The sequence below is a fragment of the Pan paniscus genome, chromosome 20 (assembly GCF_029289425.2).
Source record: "Pan paniscus chromosome 20, NHGRI_mPanPan1-v2.0_pri, whole genome shotgun sequence".
NCBI classification, from domain to species: Eukaryota; Metazoa; Chordata; class Mammalia; order Primates; family Hominidae; genus Pan; species Pan paniscus.
In genome coordinates this window covers 46773105-46796165 of record NC_073269.2, presented here as the reverse complement: position 1 = coordinate 46796165, position 23061 = coordinate 46773105, and the positions used below count along the sequence as shown (strand labels likewise).

General features: G+C 51.8%; 1 protein-coding gene across 5 annotated transcripts in view; it reads right to left on the bottom strand.

Moving 5' to 3' along the window:
- Window positions 1-23061, bottom strand: part of SPTBN4 (spectrin beta, non-erythrocytic 4) — a 105991-nt gene that overhangs the window by 39592 nt on the left and 43338 nt on the right. For 4 of the 5 annotated variants that reach the window (XM_034945099.4, XM_034945101.3, XM_034945102.3 and 1 more), the window contains exons 15-20: window positions 21243-21380; window positions 16625-17375; window positions 13144-13346; window positions 7723-7813; window positions 4095-4241; window positions 2523-2786 (exon numbers count right to left, since the gene is read on the bottom strand). In XM_034945099.4, the coding sequence (XP_034800990.2) occupies window positions 2523-2786; window positions 4095-4241; window positions 7723-7813; window positions 13144-13346; window positions 16625-17375; window positions 21243-21380 (1594 nt within the window). Of the gene's footprint in view, window positions 1-2522; window positions 2787-4094; window positions 4242-6266; window positions 6397-7722; window positions 7814-13143; window positions 13347-16624; window positions 17376-21242; window positions 21381-23061 lie in introns of those variants that run through there. The other variant, XM_057300653.2, reaches the window with a different exon arrangement.

Genomic DNA, 23061 nt, shown 5'->3' with positions numbered 1-23061 from the left:
TGAGCCGTGATCGCACCACTGCACTCCAGCCTGCTGACAGAGCGAGATCCTAGCTCAAATAACTAAATAAAATAAAATAGAGTCAGGCTGTTGCTCTGTTACCCAGGCTAGTCTCAAACTCCTAGGCTCAAGCAATCCTCCTGCCTCGGCCTCCCAAAGTGCTGGGATACAGGCATGAGCCACTATGCCTGGCCTCGATTTTCATTTTTAATACAGTGAATGTCAATAGGTCTAACCCACACAAACAAAGCTTTCTAAGGATCTCAATGCGGTTTAAGAGTGTAAGGGGGGTCCTGGAGACCCAGACATTTGAGAACTGCTATTCTATATAAAGTAGTGACCTCACTGGCCGGGCACAGTGGCTCACACCTGTAATCCTAGTACTTTGGGAGGCCAAGGCGGGTGAATCACCTGTGGTCAGGAGTTCGAGACCAGCCTGGCCAACATGGTGAAACCCCATCTCTACTAAAAATAAAAAAATTAGCTGGGTGTAGTGGCACATGCCTGTAATCCCAGCTATTCAGGAGGCTGAGGCAGGAGAACTGCTTGAACCTGGGAGGTAGAGGTTGCAGTGAGCAGACATTGCACCACCGCACTCCAGCCTGGGTGACAGAGCAAGACTCCAATGAAGGAAGCAAGGAAGGAAGGAAGGAAGGGAGGGGAAAAGAAAGAAAAGAAAAGAGAGGGGAAGGGGAGGGGAGTGGAGGGAAAAAGAACGAACTGACCTCATTGGCCATCACATTCAGATCTGTTTGTCTTTTTGTTCTTTTGCCTGTTCCCCCAACCAGAATGGGATCACCATGAAGGCAGTAACTTTTCATCCATTTTGCCCACTGCTATATCCCAACACCCAGAAAAGTGCCGGGCACGTAGTAGGTACCTAATTATTATTATTTTTTTTTTATTTTTTGAGATGGAGTCTCGCTCTGTCTCCCAGGCTGGAGTGCAATGATGCAATCTCAGCTCACTGCAACCTCTGCCTCCCCGTTCAAGTGATTCTCCTGCCTCAGCCTCCTGAGTAGCTGGGATTACAGCCTCCTGAGTAGCTAGGATTACAGGCATGCGCCACCATGCCCGGCTAATTTCTTTTTGGGTTTTTAGTAGAGATGAGGTTTGACCACATTGGTCAGGCTGGTCTCGAACTGTTGACCTCGCGATCCGCCCGCCTCGGCCTCCCAAAGTGCTGGGGTTACAGGCGTGAGCCACCACACCCAGCTGGTACCTAATAATTATTTGCCACAGAGATGAATGAATACATATTAATCAGTGTCATTATGTATTTCTTACTAGCCTTTTTTTTTTTTTGCCATACACTATGCCAAGCACTATATAACTACATAGGAAATATATCAAAAAGGAGGAGTGAAGAGTCAAGGGCACTGGATTGAAATCCAGGCTTTGCTATTTGCTACTCTGGACAAGTAAGTTCACCTCTCACCTCCTGGAACCTCAGTTTCCCATCAGTCAGTCAGGCATTGTTCCTGACAGGTAAAAGCAGGAGTCACGTGGGCCAGATACCATGGCTCACACCTGTAATCCCAGCACTTTGGAAGGCTTAGGCGGGAGGGTTGCTTGAGCCCAAGAGTTTGAGACTACCCTAGGCAATATGGTGAGACCCTGTCTCTATAAAAAATTTAAAAAGATTATCCAGACGTGGTGGTATGCACTTGTGGTCTCAGCTACTTGGAAGGCTGAAGTGGGAGAATCACTTGAGCCCAAGAGTTTGAGGCTGCAATGGACTGAGATCAAGCCACTGTACTCCAGCTTGGGCGACAGAGTGAGTAACTATCTTGAAGAAAAAAACAAACAACAACATCAACAACAGCAACAAAAAAAGAAAATCAAAGGCAGGAGCCATTACTCCCTGGGAGGTGAGAAACAATGGCTACGTTCACCTCTGGTCATTCCACGTGAACTGCTGTGTACCAAGCATGGAGCTGCCAAGCTGGGAGCAGATACAAAGCAGACGCTGTGTCTGTTCTCTAAGAGTGCCCTGTTTCATAAAGGAGACACTGGTTAGCTGTGTGTCCTTGGGCCAGGTGCCTTACTTTCTGTGCCTCAGTTTCCCCATTGGTAAAGCAGGATAATAACAGTACCAATCTCCAGAAGTGGCTGGGAGGAGTTCAGTGAGTGCTTGGCCCAGAGACTGGTAGAGGAATGCTCAATGAATGTCATTGTTATTCCATGCAAAGCCATTCCCATACCCCTGAGCCTTGGTTTCTCCATCCAGGAAATGAGTGTCAGGGTCCTGTGAAACCTTTAGCATGCTAGTCATTTACCTACTGCTTTGTGGCTCTAGATCCTTCCTTTTCCCTTTGTACTCCATACCTTAGGGGGTGGTGGCTGCTTCCAACAGTTATTACTAGCTGGATTGCTTCAATATTCCCTTTCTCATCTTCTACAAGTTTGAAATAAATCCCTGTATTAAATCCCCTCCATTTGACATACCTTGAGTGGGGCTGGACCCTGACCTGGCCCCCATGTGGCATAGGGAGCCCTCATCTGGGCCAGGAAGACCATACCTGCAGCTTCTTGAGCTGACTGTTGACAGTGGCCAGGTCTCCTCCAGGGTCCACGTCTTGCAGCTGGCTCTCCATGTGAAGGAGCTTCTTGTCCAGCTCAGCAAAGCTCTGCACCAGCTGGTCTGCTTTGCTGGCCTCAAAGAGCTGCCGTGCCTTGGCCTGGGTGGTGCTCTCCAGCTCTGCCCAGCACTGGCGGATCTCGCCCAGCTTCTTCCGCACGGAGGCCGCCAGTTCGGGCTTCTCCTGCATCAGTTGCTGGCCCTCCTGCCCCAAGTGGGTGGATGGCAGGAGATGGAGAAGAAAGATAGATGGTGGGGAGAATCAGAGAAGTGTGGGAGAGTGACAGGACACAGGGAAAGATGTGAAAAGAGAATCAGAGGCAGGGAGTGGGAGACACATAGGGAGAGAGAGACATGAGGGGTGGATGCAGAGATAGGCCCAGAAATGGAAGGAACCAAGGAAAAGAGACAAGAAGAGAGAGACAGACAGACAGAAGTGAGGGGAGGGAGACAGAGAGATAGAGGGAGAGATAGATGGACACAGAGACATGGGAAGGAGTCAGGGAGAGACAAACAGTCACAGAGTGATCAACAGAGAGACAGGCACAGAAAATCAGAAACATGGGGAGAGGACCGTAAGAAAGACAAGGATAGAGGGATAGACAGACAGGAAAGAAAGACAGAGGGAGCCAGAGAGGCAGGGAGAGAATGAACTTCCATTAAACTCAAAGTCAAGAAGACTGCCTTCGCCATATGCCACCATTTATGAAACATCAATGACCATTTAAGGGTTTAAGGCCAACGTGGGTGTCTCTGTGTGAGTCAGAAAAGTGTGTATATCCAGGGCTACAGGTCTAGGGGTTCAGCCAGAGGAGGGGGAAGTTCTGAGGGTTGAGGCTGGGAGCAAATATCTACCTCAGTCCCTCCAAGACTGAAGTCAAGGTTCTTAGTGGCCCAGAGCTACTTAGGTAACATTAAGTATTAAAAGTAACAAGACCACAGTAATTACAGCTCTTAGGTGCGTGGCCTTGTGTTAAGCACTTTATGTGCACAGAGCCCAGGAAGTAGCTATATTTATTATTTCCTTAATTTTATAGAAGAGCAAACTGAGGCTCCCAGAGGTTAACACAATTACCTAAGGCCCCACAGCTGGTAACAGGCATAGACACAGTTAGAAACCAGGGCTCTAAGAATCCAAAGTTTACTTTAACCCTGGGCTTCCCAGGGTCTGTCCCAGCCCATCTCCCCAACCTTCCATCTTCAATGCCCCAAATGGTATGGAAGGAACCTGGTAGAGGAGGTTATATTAAGAAGTGAAATATTTAACAAACAGTAGGATACAGGCACCATTCAGAAGAGATGCTGGCCACTTTACAGATGAGCAAATTGAAGCTCAAAGATGTTACATGAATCACTCAAAGCCACATAGCTAGGAGCAGATCTGGAGCTGATTTGAGTCAGTCCAGAGGTGTAAGACCAGCAGGATGGCAGCAGCGGGTGCAGCAGGTGAGACATGGGCTCCCTGGAGGCCTCCTGCACCTGGCATAGGCAGAGGGGCCATCAGCTTCCTCACCCGCTCGATCTTCTCCAGCCACTCCTTATTCTGAGCCAGCTCGGCCATGAATGCCTGGTGCCGGAGCCATCTCTTATGCAGCTTGTGGCTGTCCTCCCGCGTGCCATCCCGCGCCATCAGCATCTTCTCATGGATCCAGCCATCCAGCTGTGCATAACAGGGCAGGAGGGCTCAGCTGGTCCCCTCAACCTGCCACAGCCCCCCATCCCTTCAGGAAGTCCCAGGTTCAGGGCCTGGGCTGCTAGGGTGTATGGGTGGAAGGAATAGGAAAGGATGAAAAAACCTTTGCAAGTGAGGCCTTTATATTGGGGGTGGGTGCGGCTCAAGCTCTTTCCTGGATAGAGGATGGATGGAAGGGTCCCCAGAATGCCCAATCCTTTGCTCCCCTGTCCCCTGTCCTGAGGGAAGCCCTCCTCAACTCCCCACAAGCCCCCAAGGCAGGGCCAGTCAGCCTCTTAGACTTGGGGACAGATCACCCCCCCAAAACAAGCTCTCCAACCCAATTTAGCTAACTCCCAATTCATCCCCAGGACCACCCCTCCCATAGCAACACTTAGACACTTCATTCAATCTTAGCCACCCCCCAATAAGGACCAATTCAAGAGCCTCAACCCATTCCCAAGGGTATCAAATGAAGCCCCCATATCTAGCCCCAGTTCCTCCAGTATGGCCAGATAAACCCCCCAAACAACCTCCCAATTAAAGCCAACTCTAGCTCTCTCTAAACTAACCCTCTAATCTGGAGTAGGCCCATCCTCCATAATCGAGATCTAGCACCCCAATGAGCCCACAGGGCTCCCCAATTCTAGCCCTGGGACTCTAAGACCACAGATCCCCAAACCATGACCAGTTCTAGCCCTCAACCAAAGCCAACCCCAGCCAAATGTGAAAAACAAAGCTGTGTTCTGGCTCTCCAAACCAGTCTACCCCAAAATCTAGCCACAGACTCTCCATCGTGGATCAGATCGGACCTCCCAAGCCCGGCCAGCACCCCCACCCCTACAACTAAAGCCAGTTCTAGTCCTCCTACCCACCAACAAAACCACTCATCCAAAACGCAAGCACCAAGAGTGGGCCCCTCTCACGGCACTAGAGAGGATCAATCACAGGCTGCTTTTTGAGCCTCCCCCAACCCCCTCCAGTAAAAAACCAGACTTATCCTCCAAGCCAGAACTTCCCCACTCATGACCAAACCTGGCCCCTGAAACAGTTTGCTCCTCCCCTTTCTCCTCCCCACTCCAGTCACAAGATCCTCCCTCCTCCCTCCTGCAAAAAAAAAAAAAAAAAAAAAAAAAAAACAAACACTGGACTCCAGCTCCGCGGTCCCGGGAGGCAAATGCAGTCACAGCCAAGGACAAATCCCAGATCCCCAGCTGGCCAAACCCCAGCCCATGTCCCCTGAGCATGTGCTCCCCAGGGGTCCAGGACAGCATCACACTCCTTCATACACACACTAGAACCAAGTCCAGTGCTGAACCCCCCAACTCAATTCACAGGTTCCCGACGTGCAGGGAAGAGTCCAACGGCAACCACAGCCCGCAGTGAAAGCAGAGCCCTTAAAGAGATGGTACCCCATCCTCAAAGTAAAGCCCCCTCAAAAGTGATTCCTTCATGATGGAGGGCAAAACCAGACTATCCAACAACCCAGGAAAAGCCCCACAAAGTCAGAGCCCCCTAGACCCAGAGAAAATCCAAGGCCCCTCATCTTCCAAGGCAGAGCCCCCCAAAAGTGATTCACCTCCATCATCCAAGGCTGATACAGATCCTCCCAAAACAAGAAAGAAACCCCCCAAAAGGTTGAGAAACCTCCAACCCCAGGGCAAATCTTAGATGCCCCATTACCCGGAGAAGAGCCCCCCCTCGAAAGGCTGAGACGCCCTGAACCCTTAGGGCAAATCCAGGTTACCCTAGAAGTGGTCTTAGAAGTCCCCCCGCTTCGCTCCCCTCCCTTGGGGGCCGGCCCCTCAGTCCCGCCCGCGCCAGCACCGCGGACAGCTCCCGGCGTCCTTGCCCCTCCCCCAGGGCGGGGGTCCGGGCGCCTGCCCGGCCCGCCCCCGCGCCGCCCCGCCCCTCCCTCCCGCGGCCCTGGCGGGCGGGCACGCGCCCGAGCCCCCTCCCCTGTCTGCGTCCGCGGGGTGCGCGCCAACCCCCTCCCCTGGGCGCCCCCGAGACCTGAAGCGGCAGTGGCGTTGGCGGGGCGTCCCTGCAGCGGGCGGGCGGGTGCTCGCCCCTCAACTGCGACGGCAGCGGCAGCGGCGGCGAAGGCTGAGGCTCCGGCGGCCGCGCGCCCCCTCCCTCGCCCCCGCGCCGCGGCCGCGCGCCCGCCCGCGTGCGCCCCCTGCCTGCCTCCCTGCCCGCCTCTTTGCGGGGCCCCAGGTGGGGGTGCAGGAGGAACCACCACTCGCCCCAAGGCTTCGGGTGGGGGGCTTCTGTGCCATCTCAGATGATTGCTACCTGATCCAGAACAATCTCATGAGGGATGGGGGGTGCTCCTGGACCAAATCTAATGCCGGGAGGGAGCGCCTGGGGCTTGGACTGCCTCACTATGGGAGTGGGGATTATGGTGAGGGGCTGGGTGGGGGCCTCCTGAACCATCTCTAATGGGAAGAAGCTCGGGCTCCTGGCCACCACATGTGGACAGGGGATATGGGAGGGCGACCTGGAACATCTCACAATCTCCAGTGGGGGCGAGGGGGAACAGGGGGTTCCTCCAGTGGCTCAAGTCCCGGCCTACCCCAGTTATGGGGGAGGGGGGCACGGTATGGAGGCCCTTGTTTATTCCGTATGCGGAGAGAACAATCTCCCATGGGCGTTCAACATAGGGGGGAGGGTCGAATCGTCTTTTGAGGCTGAGGGGTTTAGGGGTTAGACCTGGTTCCTGAACCAGCTTTGGTTGGAAGAAACTTAGGTACGGGGTGATGATGGAGGAGGGGATGATCCTGGGTCACACAGATGGAGGGGCTCAGGGCCAGGCCTATCTCTGTTTAGGGTTTAGGAAAATGTTTACTAGGCCATCTCTAATGTGGCCAAAGTCTAGAATCGTTTCTATGGAATGCAAGGGAAGGAGGGGAAGACAGCAGGTCTCCTGAACCGTCACTAATAAGGAAGGGGTCCTGGACCATCTCGGATTAGGGGAGATCGTCCCTAATGTGTGCAGATCATCCCTAAGGGAAGGGGCTTGATTCCTGAACACCTTTAAAGGGGCGAGGGCTTGGTTCAGAGCCATCGCTGGCTGCAGGAGGGCGCAGGGCCGCTGGCCCCCCCACGGCCCTCGGCCCTTATCCCCACCGCCCGCCCCGCCCCTCTCCTGGGGTAGAGCGATTCTCACAAATCTCAGGAGAGAAAGGTGAGATCAGCGCGCGTCCCCGCGGGACCCGTAGGCGCGGACACGCGCGGTTGCCAGGGGCACCCGGGGCCCCTCCTTCGTTTCCCGGAGTCGGCGTGGGCGGGCAGGGACTTGCGGAGCATGCGCACTGAGACCCGGCTCCGCGCGCCCCCTGGCGGCTTAGAGCGAGCATCGCTCCGCGACCCACTTAGACGGGGCGTCCCCACCCCCACCTCGGCCGAGAAGCACTTCCCTCCCGACTAAAGGGGATGTCTCGGTCCCCAGCACACCTGGAGTTCCTACCTCGTGGCAGTCTCGGAGGAAGTGCTGCAGCTCAAGTTGGTCATGTAGCTTTTGCATCCATTGCTGGGCCCGTAACTGGTTTTCTTGGTTCCTGGGGATGGGGAGATAAGGGCTGGGGAAAGGCCCCGGGTTGGGGGGTGCGGCGCTGGCAGTAGGACTGTGAGGGCACTGGGCTGGGTAGGGGAAGAAGGGCGTGGAAAATATGTAAGAGAGAGAGAGGAATTAGTGGGGCAAAGCCAGGGACGCAGGGACGGGGCTGAAGAAGGGCAGAGAGAGAGACAGAGGAAGAGAAAGGGAGAGGCAGAGACAGGCACTTAGAAAGAAAGAGATATAGACGGAGAGAAAAAAAGGCAAGTCCAGAGAGAAAGATAACAGCGAAGTAAAGACAGACATACCTAGGGACAAAAACAAAACAAAACAAACGAGAAAGTGAGAGGAGACACCAGAAAGAGAGCGAGAGAGAGAATAAAAAAAGACGAGAAAAGAGATGGAGCAAGGCAGAGCCAGAAAGATACTCAGGGAGCAGCAGACGACGAAAGAGAGGAGGCAGAGAGAGGGAAAGTGACAGGAGGAGTCCGGTCAGGGACAGCCCAGAGAGAGACAGGCAGAGGAGTGGCAAATGCCACCAGGAAAAGACAGCCCCACAGACGACAGACAGACCAGGGGGCCACAGAGTTGGAGAGAGGGAAGAGAGCAGAGTATGGGGAGAGATGACAGCAGAGTCGCAGAGAAGCTGAAGTGGGCACTCCTGCAGGCAGAGCGAGGCCCTTGGCCTGACTGAACTGACCAGGCTGGACCCAGGCCGTACCACCCTGGAGCCGGCTGGGACCATGGGCCCCGGGCAGTCTGGCCTCCTGCCCACAGTGCAAGGCAAAGTGCCCAAGAGGCCTGGTGGATGGGGCTGGGGCATCCCACATGGGCTCCCATGCATCCCTGCTCTGTTGCTATCTGTCTCCCCCAGGGAGAGAGAGAGAATGAGACTATCCTCCCAGGGTCTCCATGAGAGTCCTTAGAGTCCTTTTTTTTTTTTTTTTTTTTTTGAGATGGAGTCTCGCTCCATCGCCCAGGCTGGAGTGCAGTGGCATGATCTCGGCTCACTACAACCTCCACCCCCCAGGTTCAAGCGATTCTCCGGCCTCAGCCTCCCAACTAGCTAGGATTACAGGCGCCCACCACCAGGCCTGGCTAATTTTTGTATTTTTAGTAGAGACAGGTTTTCGCCATGTTGGCCAGGCTGGTCTCGAACTCCTGACCTCAAGTGATCCACCCGCCTTGGCCTCCCAAATTGCTGGGATGGGAGTGAGCTCCTGCACTCAGCCAATCTCAGAGGCCTTTCTGACCTACCAGGCTCCACACCCCCACCTTTCCAAACTCTTATTCTCCTTGCACTCTTCCCCCTCACTCTGTGGTAACTGTACTGCCCTTCTCGCTGTGCCTTGAGCAAGCCTCAGGCCCTTGGCACTAGCTGTTCCCTCTGCTGGGAATGCTCCTTCCCCCAACATCTACTCAAAGATCACCTTCTTCGTGAGGTCCCTCCTGACCACTCCCCAACACTTTCTGGCTTTCTTCCCTTCTTTAATTTTCTCCTTAGCACTTAACGCAATCTAACACGTGCTATATGTTACTTATTTATCTTGGCTGTCTCCCATGCTAGGATATATCATTTCCACGAGGGCAGGGATTTTTGTCTGTTTTGTTCATAGATGTGTCCCCAATGCTTAGAAAAAGGGCTTGGCATACAGTACACACTCGACTTATATTTGTTAAATGAATGAATGCAAGAAACACAGTGGCAGAGAGAAAAAAGATGGGAGAAACAAAAGTACAGTATCTGTGAAAGACAGAGGCAGAAAAGACAGGGTTAGAGAGGTGCAGATGGAGGGAGAGAAAAACAGAGAGGGAGCAGGAAACAGAGATACAGAAATAGATGGATAGATGGAAGCAAAGAGACAGAGTGTATAGGAGACAGTTGCAGAGACAGAACCAGAGAGAAGGAACAGGAAGGGCCTGAGACAAGCAAGCGAAGCACTGACTGCCTCCTGCCCAACTTAGCTTAGGAGCCAGGAAAGACAAAATGCCTCTGAAATTGAGCTGAAATCAATCCTTCCGGGCCTTCAGCAGCCAAACTGTCAAGCATCAGTCCTAGAGATGAGGAAGACCCTGAGTCTCCATGAGGGTGAAAGAACAACAGAGTAGGCCGGGCGCGATGGCTCACGCCTGTAATCCAAGCACTTTGGGGAGGCCACAGTAGGAGGATTGCTTGAGCCCAAGAGTTTGAAACCACCCTGGGCAATATAGTGAGACTTCATCTCTACAAAAAAAGAATGAAAAATTAGCCGAGCAAGGTGGCACATGCTTTTAGTCCCAGCTACTCAGAAGGCTGAGGCAGGAGGATTGTTTGAGCCCAGGAGATTGAGGCTGCAGTGAGCAGTGATCGCACCACTGCACTCCAGCCTGGGCAACAAAGAAAGACCCTGTCTTTAAAAAAAAAAAAACGAAAGAAAAGAAAGCAACAGGGTTCAAATCCAGGCTGTGGTACTTCCTGGCCATGACTCTGGGCAAGTCAGTTTTCCCCTCTGAGCCTCACATGCAAAACGCAGATAAGAACAGCACCTAGTGGCCAGCGCGGTGGCTCACGCCTGTAATCCCAGCACTTTGGGGAGCCGAGGCAGGTGGATCACTTGAAGTCAGGAGTTTGAGACCAGCCTGGCCAACATGGCAAAACCCTGTCTCTACCAAAAATACAAAAATTAGTTGGACATGGTGGCTCTTTCCTGTGATCCCAGTACTCAGGAGGCTGAAGCAGGAGAACAGCTTGAACCCTTGAGGCAGAGGTTGCAGTGAGGCGAGATCACGCCACTACACTCCTGCCTGGGTGACAGAGCGAGACTCCATCTCAAAAAAAAAAAAAAAAAAGAACAGCACCTCACACACAGGTTCCAGGTGAGGGGCCAGGCAAGCTGAAGCTCTAAGTGACTTGCCCTGAATGTCACAGATTCAGGGGTGAAGCCAGGTCTAAGACCCCCAGGGCCCCAGTCCCCAGCTCTGTATGGCTCTGCCCCCTTGGCGGATGTGGAAACTCCTCCCACTCCTCCCACAGGGCGGGAAATGTGTCCCTAGACAAATAAATGACTGGGATGGTGGGAAGGTGTAGAGATTAGTCCGTCTCAATCCCTCTGTGTCCACACCTCACCCACCACAACCCTGGGGCAAATGCCGCCTCTCCCACAGCGGCTGCACGTCTCCCATCTGGGCCCTGACCTTTCTGCCTGGGCTTCCTCCATCCCAGCCCCGAGCATTCTGGGCCATCCTTGTCAGATAACGTTCGAGCTCTGTGAGGCAGGAATCATGTTCTGTCCTGGTCATTTCTGTGACCACACCCCCACTCCGTACAGAGCACGGGCTCAGTACATGTTTAATTGACTGGAGGATGAGTGAATAAACAATAGAGTGAAAGGAGCAATTAATGAATGACTGAAAAGTAATGAATGAATGAATCATGGAATGAACAGTCCCCCGGGCTCCTCCTCCTCGTTTTGCTAAGCCTGGCGTGCAGCAGGTGCTCAAGAAATGTGGAACAGGCCATGCTCAGTGGCTCACACCTATAGTCCAGCTACTCAGGAGGCTGAGGCAGGAGAGTTGGTTGAGCCCAGGAGTTCCAGGCTGCAGTGAGCTACGATTGCACCACTGCACTCCAGCCTGGGCAACAGAGTAAGATCCCTGTCTCAAAAAAAAAAAAAAAAGTGGAACAAAGGAAGGATCCAGGCCTGGATGGAAAAGGGGCACTAAATGATGAGTTTGCATCCTCAAGAACAGAATTCCCATAAAAGTTTCCTTTAGAAGCATGCTGCCTTGCCCCAGATAAATCTAAGGAAAGGATGTCTGAGCCGTAAACAGAAAAGGGGTAGCGGTCCTGGGGCTGGGGGTGGCACAGTGAAGTGACCAGGGATGCTTTCTGTCAGGAGATGGGAAGACAGAAGGAGGGGTACCGGGTCCCGTTCTGGCCTGGATCATGCCGGAGAGAGCCAGAGAGCCTGAGAGGAGAAATTTAGGGTCACCAGGAGGAGCAGAAACAGCTCTAATGACAGACAGAACTGGGTCTGGAAGACAAGAAAGGACTTCCCATGATGGCTGGAGGTGGTGGTGTTGTTTTGTTCAGTGCCTACCTACAATAGTGCCTGGCACACAGTAGATGCTCAATAAATATCTTCGCTTGATTAGTGCAAGGACAGACAAGAGAGTGGTGGCAAGAGACAGATGGTGACAGAAGCAGAGAACAATGAGGTTCAAGAGATGAGAGAGACACAGAGACACGCGGACACTCACTTTGCATGCTTCCTAGAGTGGCTGGGGCCAGGAAGAGGTGCTTATGCAAAATATTTGACAACCAGCCTGGCAGGGGACACTGTCCCATCTGGAAAGCTGGAGCACACCTGTGCCTGGCCTCTAGCTGCTGGATCTGGGGAGGTCTGGGGGTTCCCAAGGAGGGTGCAGAAGAGCAGGATGGATAATGAGGCATCTAGGGAAGTAAGTTAACACATTTTTTTTTTGGAGGGGGGACAGAATCTTGCTGTGTCATCCAGGCTGGAGTGCAGTGGTATGATCACAGTTCATTGCTGCCTCAATCTCCCGGACTCAAACAGTCCTCCCATCTCAGCCTCAAGAGTAGCTGGGACTACAGGCACGCATCACCACGCCCAGCTTTTTTTTTTTTTTAATTTTAGAGAAAGGGTCTCACTATGTTGTCCAGGCTGGTCTGGAACTCTTCGGCACAAGCAATCCTCCCGTCTCAGCCTACCGAAGTGCTGGGATTACAGGCATGAGTCACTGCACCCAGCCTAACATTTTAACAACAGGACCAGCTATCCCATGCTCAGGGCAGACTTGAGAAAGAAACCTTTCATTGTATATCCTTCTGTATCTTTTGGGTTGACAGCCTCAGGTTACCTTTTCACAATATATCCACTTAAGGCCAGGTGCAGTGGCTCATGCCGCTAATCACAGCACTTTGGGAGGCCAAGGCAGGTGGTCAAGAGTTCAAGACCAGTCTGGCCAACATGGTGAAACCGTGTCTCTACTAAAAATACAAAAATTAGCCGGCGTGGTGGCTCATGCCTGTAGCCCCAGCTACTCGGGAGGCTGAGGCAGGAGAATCACTTGAACCTGGGAGGTGAGGGTTGCAGTGAGCCGAGATCGTGCCACTGCACTCCAGCCTGGGCAACAAAGTGAGACCCCGTCTCAAAAAAAAAATCCACTTAAATCAAATCTAAGACAACACGGAATTAAATAGAAATAGGAAAGAGCCCCAGAGAAGCAGAAATCGTGATGAAAGGAGTGGGACCCTGGCCTCCCACACCACTCCCCTATGCTGGGCCCCATCTTCTGCCCCCTCCCTGGGGTGGATGGGTCTAGGGGACCTACTTCTCCAGCAGCCGGGTCACAGCCTCCTGAGCCTGCTCCCCGTAGATGTTGCCCTGCCTCAGCAGGCCCTCTGCAGCCTGCACGGCCACCTGCATCTTTTGCTGGCTCAGCTCCATGGTGGTGAGAAAGTCACGGTGCTGTTTCAAGGCCTCCTCCACCGATTCCACTGTGCCCGGGAGCTCCGCACCAGACAGCGCCATCTCCTGGGGAGGAGGGAGCGTGGTGCAAAGGTCAGCCTCATTTCATTCCAGGACCTGGGAGAGGCTGCCAGCCTGGCTTGCCACCACTCCCCGCAACCTTGCAAGCATAGAACATTCCAGTTGTGGTCCCACCTCGGGGCCGTTGCCCATGCTGGTGCTTCTGCCTGGGAGTCTGTCCCTCCAGATACCCCCATGGCTGGCTCCCTTCACTTTCTTCAGGTCTCTGACCACCCTGCCAAATTTATCAACTCCCACCCCAGCCCTATCCCACTACCCTCCTGTATTATTTCTTTTTGGCAGGGAGGGAGCAGATGGAGTCTCACTCTGTTGCCCAGGCTGGATGCAGTGGTGCAATCCCGGCTCACTGCAACCTCCACCTCCTGGGTTCAAGTGATTCTCCTGCCTCAGCCTCCCAAGTATCTGGGATTACAGGTGCATACCACCACGCCCGGCTAATTTTTTTGTATTTTTGGTAGAGACGGGGTTTCACCATGTTGGCCAGGCTGGTCTCAAACTCCTGACCGCAGGTAATCCACCTGCCTTGGACTCCCGAAGTGCTGGGATTACAGGCGTGAGCCACCACACCCAGCCAACCCTCCTGTATTATTTCTCATAGCATGTACCTGGCAATATTAGCGATGCATTGACTTGTTTACTCTCTCCTCCCCTACATACTAGAATGTCAACCACATGAGGGCAGGATTTTGTATTTTGTTGCCTGAGGTGTGCTCAGCCCCAAAATAGTGCCCAGCACAGAGGAGGCACTCAGTAAATATTTGGTTAATATTAGGCCGGACATGGTGGCTCATGCCTGTAATCCCAGCACTTTGGGAGGCCGAGGTGGGTGGATCACCTGAGGTCAGGAGTTCGAGACCAGCCTGGCCAACATGGTGAAACCTCATCTCTACTACAAATACAAATATTAGCCAGGTGTAGTGGCACACACCTGTTATCCCAGCTACTCAGGAGGCTGAGGCAGGAGAATCGCTTGAACCCAGAAGGCGGAGGAGGTGCAGTGAGCCAAGATCACACCACTGCACTCCAGCCTGGGTGACAGAGCAAGACCCCATCTCAAAAAAAAAAAAAAAATTTGGTTACTATGAAGACTGAAGGCTGGGCACGGTGGCTCATGCCTATAATCCCAGCACTTTGGGAGGCAGAGGCGGGAGGATCACTTGACCCCAGGAGTTCAAGACCAGCCTGGGCAACATGGTGAAATCCCATCTCTACTAAAAATACAAAAAATTAACCAGGCGTGGTGGCACGTGCCTGTAGTCCCAGTTACTTGGAGGGCTGAGGATTGCTTGAGCCCCATAGATCAAGGCTAGAGTGAGTCATGATCGTGCCACTGCACTCTGGCCCGGGTGACAGAGTGAGGTACTGTCTCAAAAAAAGAAGACAACTAAACTGGATACTGTGTGAACTCAAGGAAGTTCTTTTCCCTCTGGGGTTAGTTTTCTAACTAGTAAAATGAGTGGGTCAGGGCCGGGCATGGTGGCTCACACCTGCAATCCCAGCACTTTGGGAGGCCAAAGCAGGGGGATTGTTTGAGCCCAGGAGCTGCAGACCAGCCTGGGCAGCATAGCAAGATCCTGTCCCTATTTTTTAAATGGGTGGGTCAGAAAGGGTCTCTCAAGGCCACTTCAGCTCCATATTTAGTAATCTTATGATTCAGGGCCTCTCTGTCCTTTCTCCTCCACTCCCTAGATCAGGATTTCCCAAGCCCTGAGCCACAGAGGGGTACTAGTCCATCGCCTGTTAAAAACTGGGCCGCATAGCAGGAGGTGGAGGGGGTGCGAGTGAGCATTACTGCCTGAGCTCTGCCTCCTGTCAGATCAGCAGCAGCTTTACATTCTCATAGGAATGCAAACCCTATTGTGAACTGCGCATGTGGGGGATCCAGGTTGCACACTCCTTATGAGAATCTAATGCCTGATAATCTGTCGCTGCCTCCCATCACCCCTAGATGTCACTAGATGGGAACGTCTAGTTGCAGGAAAACAAGCTCAGGACTCCCACTGATTCTACATTATAGTGAATTTTATAATTATTTCATTATATGTTATAATGTAATAACAATAGAAATAAAGCAGACAATAAATGTAATTCGCTTGAATCATCCTGAAAACATTCCTCCTTTTCCCACCGGTTTGTGGAAAAAATTGTCTTCCAGAAAACCGGTCCTTGGTGCCAAAAAGATTAGGGACTGGGCCTGGTGCAGTGGCTCATGTCTGTAATCCCAACACTTTGGGAGGCCGAGGCAGGCGGATCATGAGGTCAAGAGATCGAAACCATCCTGGCCAACATGGTGAAACCCCATCTCTACTAAAAATACAAAAATCAGCTGGTCGTGGTGGCTCGCGCCTGTAGTCCCAGCTACTCGGGAGGCTGAGGCAGGAGAATCGTTTGAACCCGGGAGGCTGAGGTTTCAGTGAGCTAAGATCACACCACTGCCCTCCAGCCTAGCTACAGAGCAAGACTCTATCTAAAGAAAAAAAAAAAAAGATTGGGGACCACTGCTGTAGATAATCCTCAAACTGGGTCAGCATCCCTTATATAACCAGTATAGGCAGGCACCCTTTCTAACATGATCCCCAAACACTGGACAATCTGAAAACTGGCTGTTCCATCTTGCCAAAATTCTCAGACTTGGTTCCCATCCCAGAGTGATCTCCAAAGTGGATTGGCTGTCCCCAGATAACCACTGCACTTGGTTCCTCATGCCACAGACACAGTTACTCTCTCCAGAGAATCCATAGTTGTCATTCCCAGAAATGAAGATATTGTGCTAATTTAGGCATCCACACCATGTAATCCACAATCACTGACTGACTCCAATAACCCCTCAGCCTGTTACCTACCTCCATAATCCTAATCCTTTGTTATCCATACCAAGATCTTCTTTGAACCCCATTTAACCATCGCCAATCAACCTCATAGTCTTATTTCCTTTCAGATAATCCATGAACCCAGGAAGCCACTCCAATAAATATCCTCGTGCATTACTTACTCGGGATAGCCCACAAACTGTCACCTCCGATAAGACACCAACCTACCCCACTGATGATACTCCTCAAATTCTGTTACATACACACTTCCACACACACTGGATGATCCACAAACTCAGTTATCCATTCCGGATACTCTCTCACCTCCCACCCACCTCAGAACCCAGTGGTCCCAGGAAACACCCTCCTCCCCACCCCCGCATGTCCCTGTCCCTGCAATCCCCCCGCGGCCTCAGACTCTCCCTCTCCAAAATGTACACCCCGAGTGGGCACCTGGTTACGCAGCACCACGAGCGCCTGGCGTAGATCCCGCAGGAAGAGCTGGTAGATGTGCGCCTGGACCAGCGCCTCCCTGCGCGCCTCCCACAAGCCGAGCAGTTTATGCCAGCCAAGTTCGAGGTGTGGCAGCCACTCGTCTAGTGCCAGGCCCGGGCCCAGCTCTGCGCCGTCGGCGGCCAGCAGCGCCTCGCTGGCCGCCACGATGCGAGCATAGTCTTCCTCGCGCTGGTCCACCTCCTCCTTGAGCGCAGCGTGGCGCGCCAGCAGCGCGTCCGCCTCTTCTAGGCTGTTGGGCAGGGGCCCCTCGCTGCCGCCCGCCGCCTCCTGGGCGCGCACGAGCCAGTCCAGGAAAGCGTCGAGGTCATGTAGGAAGCGCTGCAGGCGCCCTGCTGCCGCCACCGCCTCGCCGCAGGCCTGAGCCGCGCTAGCTAGCGCGCCCCACTCAGCGCCCAGCTCCTCCCCGCCCTGGTGCAGCCGCGCCGCCTGCGCCGGGAAGCGCTCAGCCAGCAGGGCTGCCTCCTCCAGAAGGGCCGCCTGGCGCGGCTCCAGCGCCTGCAGAGCGGCCTCTAGGCCGCTAAGACGCCACTGCAGGGCGCCGCCGGCCCGGGGCGCGCTCTCCACAGCTCTCCGCTTCTCACGCACCTGGGCGCGCACCTCGGCCACCTCCAGCACGTGGTTCTCCACCAGCAGCACCGCGCTCATTTCCTCTTTGCGCTGTTCCACTAGCTCCACGATGCGGTTCCACCTGCCCAGGGGAAAGAGAGTGACTTGAGGAGGACAGGGACTTCTCTTGGGCGCGGAGGGCCAGCCGACCCAGGGTAGAATCCAGGCCCAAGCCACCCAGCCATTGTGTGACCTCAGAAAGTTTCTCCAGTTTCTGCCGGTGTAAAATGGAACCCTACGCAGCACTTTTGCTTAGGGCAGCCGTTCTCAACATGTAATCTGACAGAAGACAAAACTATCTTCATAAAAATGTGTTAAGACGCCATTTGCTTTTTCACTCTCATTCTTTCCCGAGTGTTCAGTGGAGTTTTCCAGAGGCGGCAGGAGAGACTGAGTGCAGAAGCCGACTCTGATTTAAGAGAAGCCCAGCTGCCATCTCTCAAACCAGACTTTAAAGAGATTTGCAAAGGTACGAAACAATGCCACTCTTAGTACATTTTGTGTTATGAAAAGTTATTTTTAATAAAAAAGTTAGTTATATTAACATGTTAGATATTTAGATTTAAAAAAATTTTTTTTAAGACATGAGATCTCACTATGTTGCCCAGGCTAGAACACAGTGGCTATTCATGAACTCGTTTATGGCACACTGAAGCCTCCAATTCCCAGGCTCAAGTGGTCCTCCCACCTCAGCCTCACAGGTAGCTGTGACTACAGGCATGCACCACTCCCAGTTTATTGTTATTTTTAAATAATGTTTTCAAATTTCTCAGCCGGGTGCAGTGGTTCACACCTGTAATCCCAGCACTTTGGAAGGCGGAAGCAGGTGGATCGCTTGAGCTCAGGAGTTGGAGAGCAGCCTGGGCAACATGGTGAGACTCCTAAAATACAAAAATTAGCTGGGCGTGGGGGTGCACACCTATGGTCCCAGCTACTTGGGAGGCTGAGATGGGAGGATTGCTGGAGCCTGCGAAGTCGAGGCTGCAGTGAGCCATGATTGTGCCACTGCACTCCAGCCTGGGTGACAGAGTAATGAGACCCTGTCTCAAAATAAATAAATAAAAATAAAAACATTTTAAATTTTCTCAGTATTAAGTTCTAATATAGTAAATAGCAATAGATATGACCCACTAAAACAAGCTCTTGGGGTCCTCAATAGTTTGGGTTTTTAAAATTTTGTTTTCTTTTTTAGACAGAGTCTTGCTCTGTTGCCCAGGCTGGAGTGCAGTGGCACGATCTCAGCTCACTGCAACCTCCACCTCCCAGGTTCATGGGATTCTCCTGCCTCAGCCTCCCAAGTAGCTGGGATTACAGGCGTGCACCACCACGCCCGGCTAGTTTTTATATTTTTAATAGAGATGGGGTTTCATCACATTGGCCAGGCTGGTCTCAAACTCCTGACCTCAAGTGATCTGCTTGCCTCGGCCTCCCAAAATGCGAGGATTACAGGCGTGAGCCACCATGCCCTGCCTGTTTCTTGCATAAAGCCATTATGATTCTCTAAATATCTTGTTCATTTATTAGTGTATTTAACTGTCTTTCTGCCCCCTCTAGAATGGACACACCACGAGGACAGAGATTAGGACTCTGAAATCAGGCAGACCCGAGTTCAAGTTCTGCTCTGGCCAGATTTGCCATGTGACCTTGGGCAAATCATTTCCTTCTCTGATCTTCAGTTTCCTTATCTGGAAAATGGGGATAATAAAGTCCACTTCATTGAGTGTGTAACGAGATCATGTGGCTAAAGCACTTGGCATATAGATCTCTCTACATGCTGTAAATTGTTATGATTGTAGTTATCTTTTTAGGCCTGGATGCTTTGCGATGGTCTCGGCTACAGAGGTTTTAAAATCCCTGGATATTGGAATCTTACAGCACAGAGTCAAGAGCATAGTCTTTGGGTGGGGCGCAGTGGCTCATGCCTGTAATTCCACACTTGCGGAGGCCAAGGCAGAAGATCACTCGAGCCCAGGAGTTCGAGACCAGTCTGGGCAACAGAGTGAGACCCCATCTGTACAAGAAATACAAAAATTAGCCGGGTGCAGTGGTGTGCATCCATAGTCCCACTACTCAAGAGGCTGAGGCAGGAGGATTTCTTGAGCTCGGGTTGGGGGCGGTGAAGGCTGTAGTGAGCCATGATCGTACCACTGCACTCCAGTCTGGGCGAAAGAGCAAGACCCTGTCTCAAGAAAGAAAAAAGAAAAAAGAGCACAGTCTTTGAAGTCAAACATATCCATCTTCAAAGCCCGGTTTGATCCCCTAACTTGCTGTGTAACCTTGGGCCTCCATCTTCGCCTCTCTGAGATCCAGTTTTCTCCTCTCTAATGTGGGGTAGTTTCCACCTCATAGTGTTACCAGGAAGACTGGATATATTAGATAAACAGCTACAGCTCAGGATTCAGCCAGAACTGTATTTGACTCCTACTTATAGACTGAGTAATCTTGGATAAGGAGTTCACCTTTTTGGACTTGTATCTTCATCTATGAACCCCACCTGCACTGGGAGAATTGCTGGTAGTATTCCAGAGGTACTGATATTAGTTTGTTACTTATCTTAAAGAGTTCTGGGCTAGGAGCAGTAGCTTACACTGTAATCCCAGCTCTTTGGAAGGCCGAGGTGGGAGGAGGCCAGGAGGTTTTTGTTTGTTTGTTTGTTTGTTTGTTTGTTTCTTTGTTTGTTTTGGTATAGATTCTTGCTCTGTCACCTAGGCTGGAGTGCAGTGGTGTGATCTTGGCTCACTGTAGCCTCTGCCTCCCGAGTTCAAGCAATTCTTCTGCCTCAGCCTCCTGAGTAGCTAGGACTACAGGCGCATGCCACCATGCCCGGATAATTTTTGTATTTTTAGTAGAGATGGGGTTTCACCATATTGGTCAGGCTGGTCTCGAACTCCTGACCTCAGGTGATCCACCTGCCTTGGCCTCCCAAAGTGCTGGGATTACAGGTGTGAGCTACCATGCCCAGCCGAGCCCAGGAGTTGTAAGACCAGCATGGCCAACACAGTGAGACCCCGTCTCTACAAAAAAAATTTTTTTAATTAGCTGGGCATGGTGATATGCACCTGTAGTCCCAGTTCCTCAGGAGGCAGAGGTGGGAGGATCGCTTGAGCCTATGTGTTGGAGGCTGCAATGAGCCATGATCATGCCACCGTATTCCAACCTGGGCAACAGAGCAAGATCCTGTCTCAAAAGAGAGAGAGAGAGAGTTCTGAATTCTAGGATCTTTACTATGGAAATTGGGATAGTGGGAATTTTTTTTTTTTTTTTGAGACAAGGTCTGGCTCTATTGCCCAGGCTGGAGTGCAGTGGCACAATCTCTGCTCACTGCAAACTCTACCTCCTGGGCTCAAGGCATCCTCCCAACTCAGCCTCCCATGTAGCTGGGACTACAAATGTGCACCACCATGCTTGGCTAAATTTTGTATATATATATATACACACATATATGTGTGTATATATATATACATATGTGTGTGTGTATATATATGTGTGTGTGTATATATATGTGTATATATATTTTGTGTGTGTGTGTGTGTGTGTAGAGAGAGAGACGGGGTTTCACCATGTTGCCCAGGCTGGTCTTGAATTCATGAGCTCAAGTGATCCACCCATCTCAGCCTCCTGAAGTGCTGGGATTACAGTATGAGCCACTGTGCCCGGAAGAATGTTGGGATACTTTAGAAAGGTATATAAAGTACTTGGGAATACTCCTGGCAGATTGTAGATATCCAATAAATTCTTTCTGGACAAATAAATGAACAGCCAATTGAAATGTTTTAATTTTACCACATCATCACCAGTATTAGGGATTATGATTTTTGGTCAACATTTTGTTGATTTATCAGGTGGCCATTATGATTCCAGGGGTTTGAGATTGCACATCTTGCTGTCCATGGCTGTGTGAGTGTGGAAGGGAAGGATGGGAGGGACTCCCAGCCCCAGGCCCTCCTACCTGCTGTTGAGGTGGTCCTGGCAGGAACGCACCTCATCTGAACTGGGGTGGCCTCCTTCCACCAGCTCCTGGACCGTGCGGTTCACGTCCAGAACGCGGCCCATCAGGCTGTTCATCTCTTGGTCCAGGCTCTCGAATCTGCAGAAGGAGGATGGAGATGCTCAGACACCCGAACCCTGCGGACCTTGGTTTTATGAAATACCTTCTACTGGTTCTACTCCTAATTCTCAATCCACCCTCCTTTTTAGCCTCCTTTGTGGGCTCCTTCTCTTCTACTTGCTGTTTATTTTATTTAATTTAATTTAACTTATTTAATTTAATTTAATTAATTTATGTATGTATGTATTGAGACAGAGTCTCGCTCTGTCACCCAGGCTGGAGTGCAGTGGTGCGATTGTGGCTCACTGCAACCTCTGCCTCCCGGATTCAAGCGATTCTCATGTCTCAGCCTCCCAAGTAGCTGGGATTACAAGCATGCGCCACCACGCCCAGCTAACTTCTCTATTTTTAGTGGAAACGGGATTTCACCATGTTAGCCAGGCTGGTCTCCAACTCCTGATCTTATATGATCCACCTGCCTCGGCCTCCCAAAGTGCTGGGATTACAGGCGTGAGCCACCACGCCCAGCCTCTACCTGATGTTTAAATGTGAGATTCCTCAGCAGCAACTCCACCCTGAGCCCTCTGGGTTTTCCTTCACACCCTTCTTCGACGATTCCACCCAGCCCCACAGCCTTGGTCTTTGCCCCTGAACTCATGACAGTCACACCTCAGTCTCCAGCCTCAACCTCTTACATTTTGAACCTGTCTTCGACCTCAAAGCCTACTGTATACCTTCTTGGGGCTATTCACACCCACCTGACTCAAACTTGTTCTTCCTCTGGGCCCCCATGTTGGGGACAGCACTGTCATCTGCCAGGCCAGAGCCCTGGGCTTTGTTTTGGAAAATTGCTCCAGCCCATCGGTCTCCATGGCCTGTTTACTTACCTCCCGCCCTGGTCTAATCTTGTTCCGTTCCATCTGGGTCCCCAGCCCAGTTGCCTCTCTGGGTTCCCAGCCACAACTCTTACCCGCTCCAACCCGCCCTCCACATGGCAGCCACTGAGGTCTATTTTAAGCTAGACATGGTCCTCCCATCTTTAAATCAATGTTTCAAAGAACTGGGCAACTGCAGGCACAGTAGGGGCAAGGAGCAGCCCTGTGTTTCCAGCAGTGCCCAGCACAAGACCTAGAAAGGCATAGGCACTCAGTAAACACCTGCTGAATGAATGTATGGATGAATAAGATGCTCAGAGAGAGTGGTGCAGAGGGGGAATAGGCATTGTTCACCCACTAATTGAACAACTCATTGCTAAGTCAGCCAACAGACAAGTCAGTATATAATATGTCATGGGATGGTAAGTGCTACAAAGAAATGTAAAACAGGATGAAGCAATGGAAAATCACAAGAATCAGAGCTATTTTAGTAGCTAGGGAGGTGACATTTGTGCAGAAGCAATGGGAGGCCTCCCAGCAGAGGGGCCAGACTGAGGTGTCCCTGTAGAAGCATAGGTCGTTGATTTCATGCTTGGCGAATGTAAGCCTGGGTAACAAGAGCAAATGCCGGGGGAATGCTTCCTCTACCCCCAGGCATTTGCTTCGTATTCTGCATGTATGAACTCATTTACCGTTCATCACAAGCCTGGGTAGGGACTAGTATCACCCCCATTATACAGGTGGGCAAGCTGAGGTTCAGGAAGATTAGGCAGGTTGCAGAACTGTCACAAAGCTGGCTATGGGTGAAGCAGGGATTGGAACTCCTAGTTTCAGCTGAGCAAACA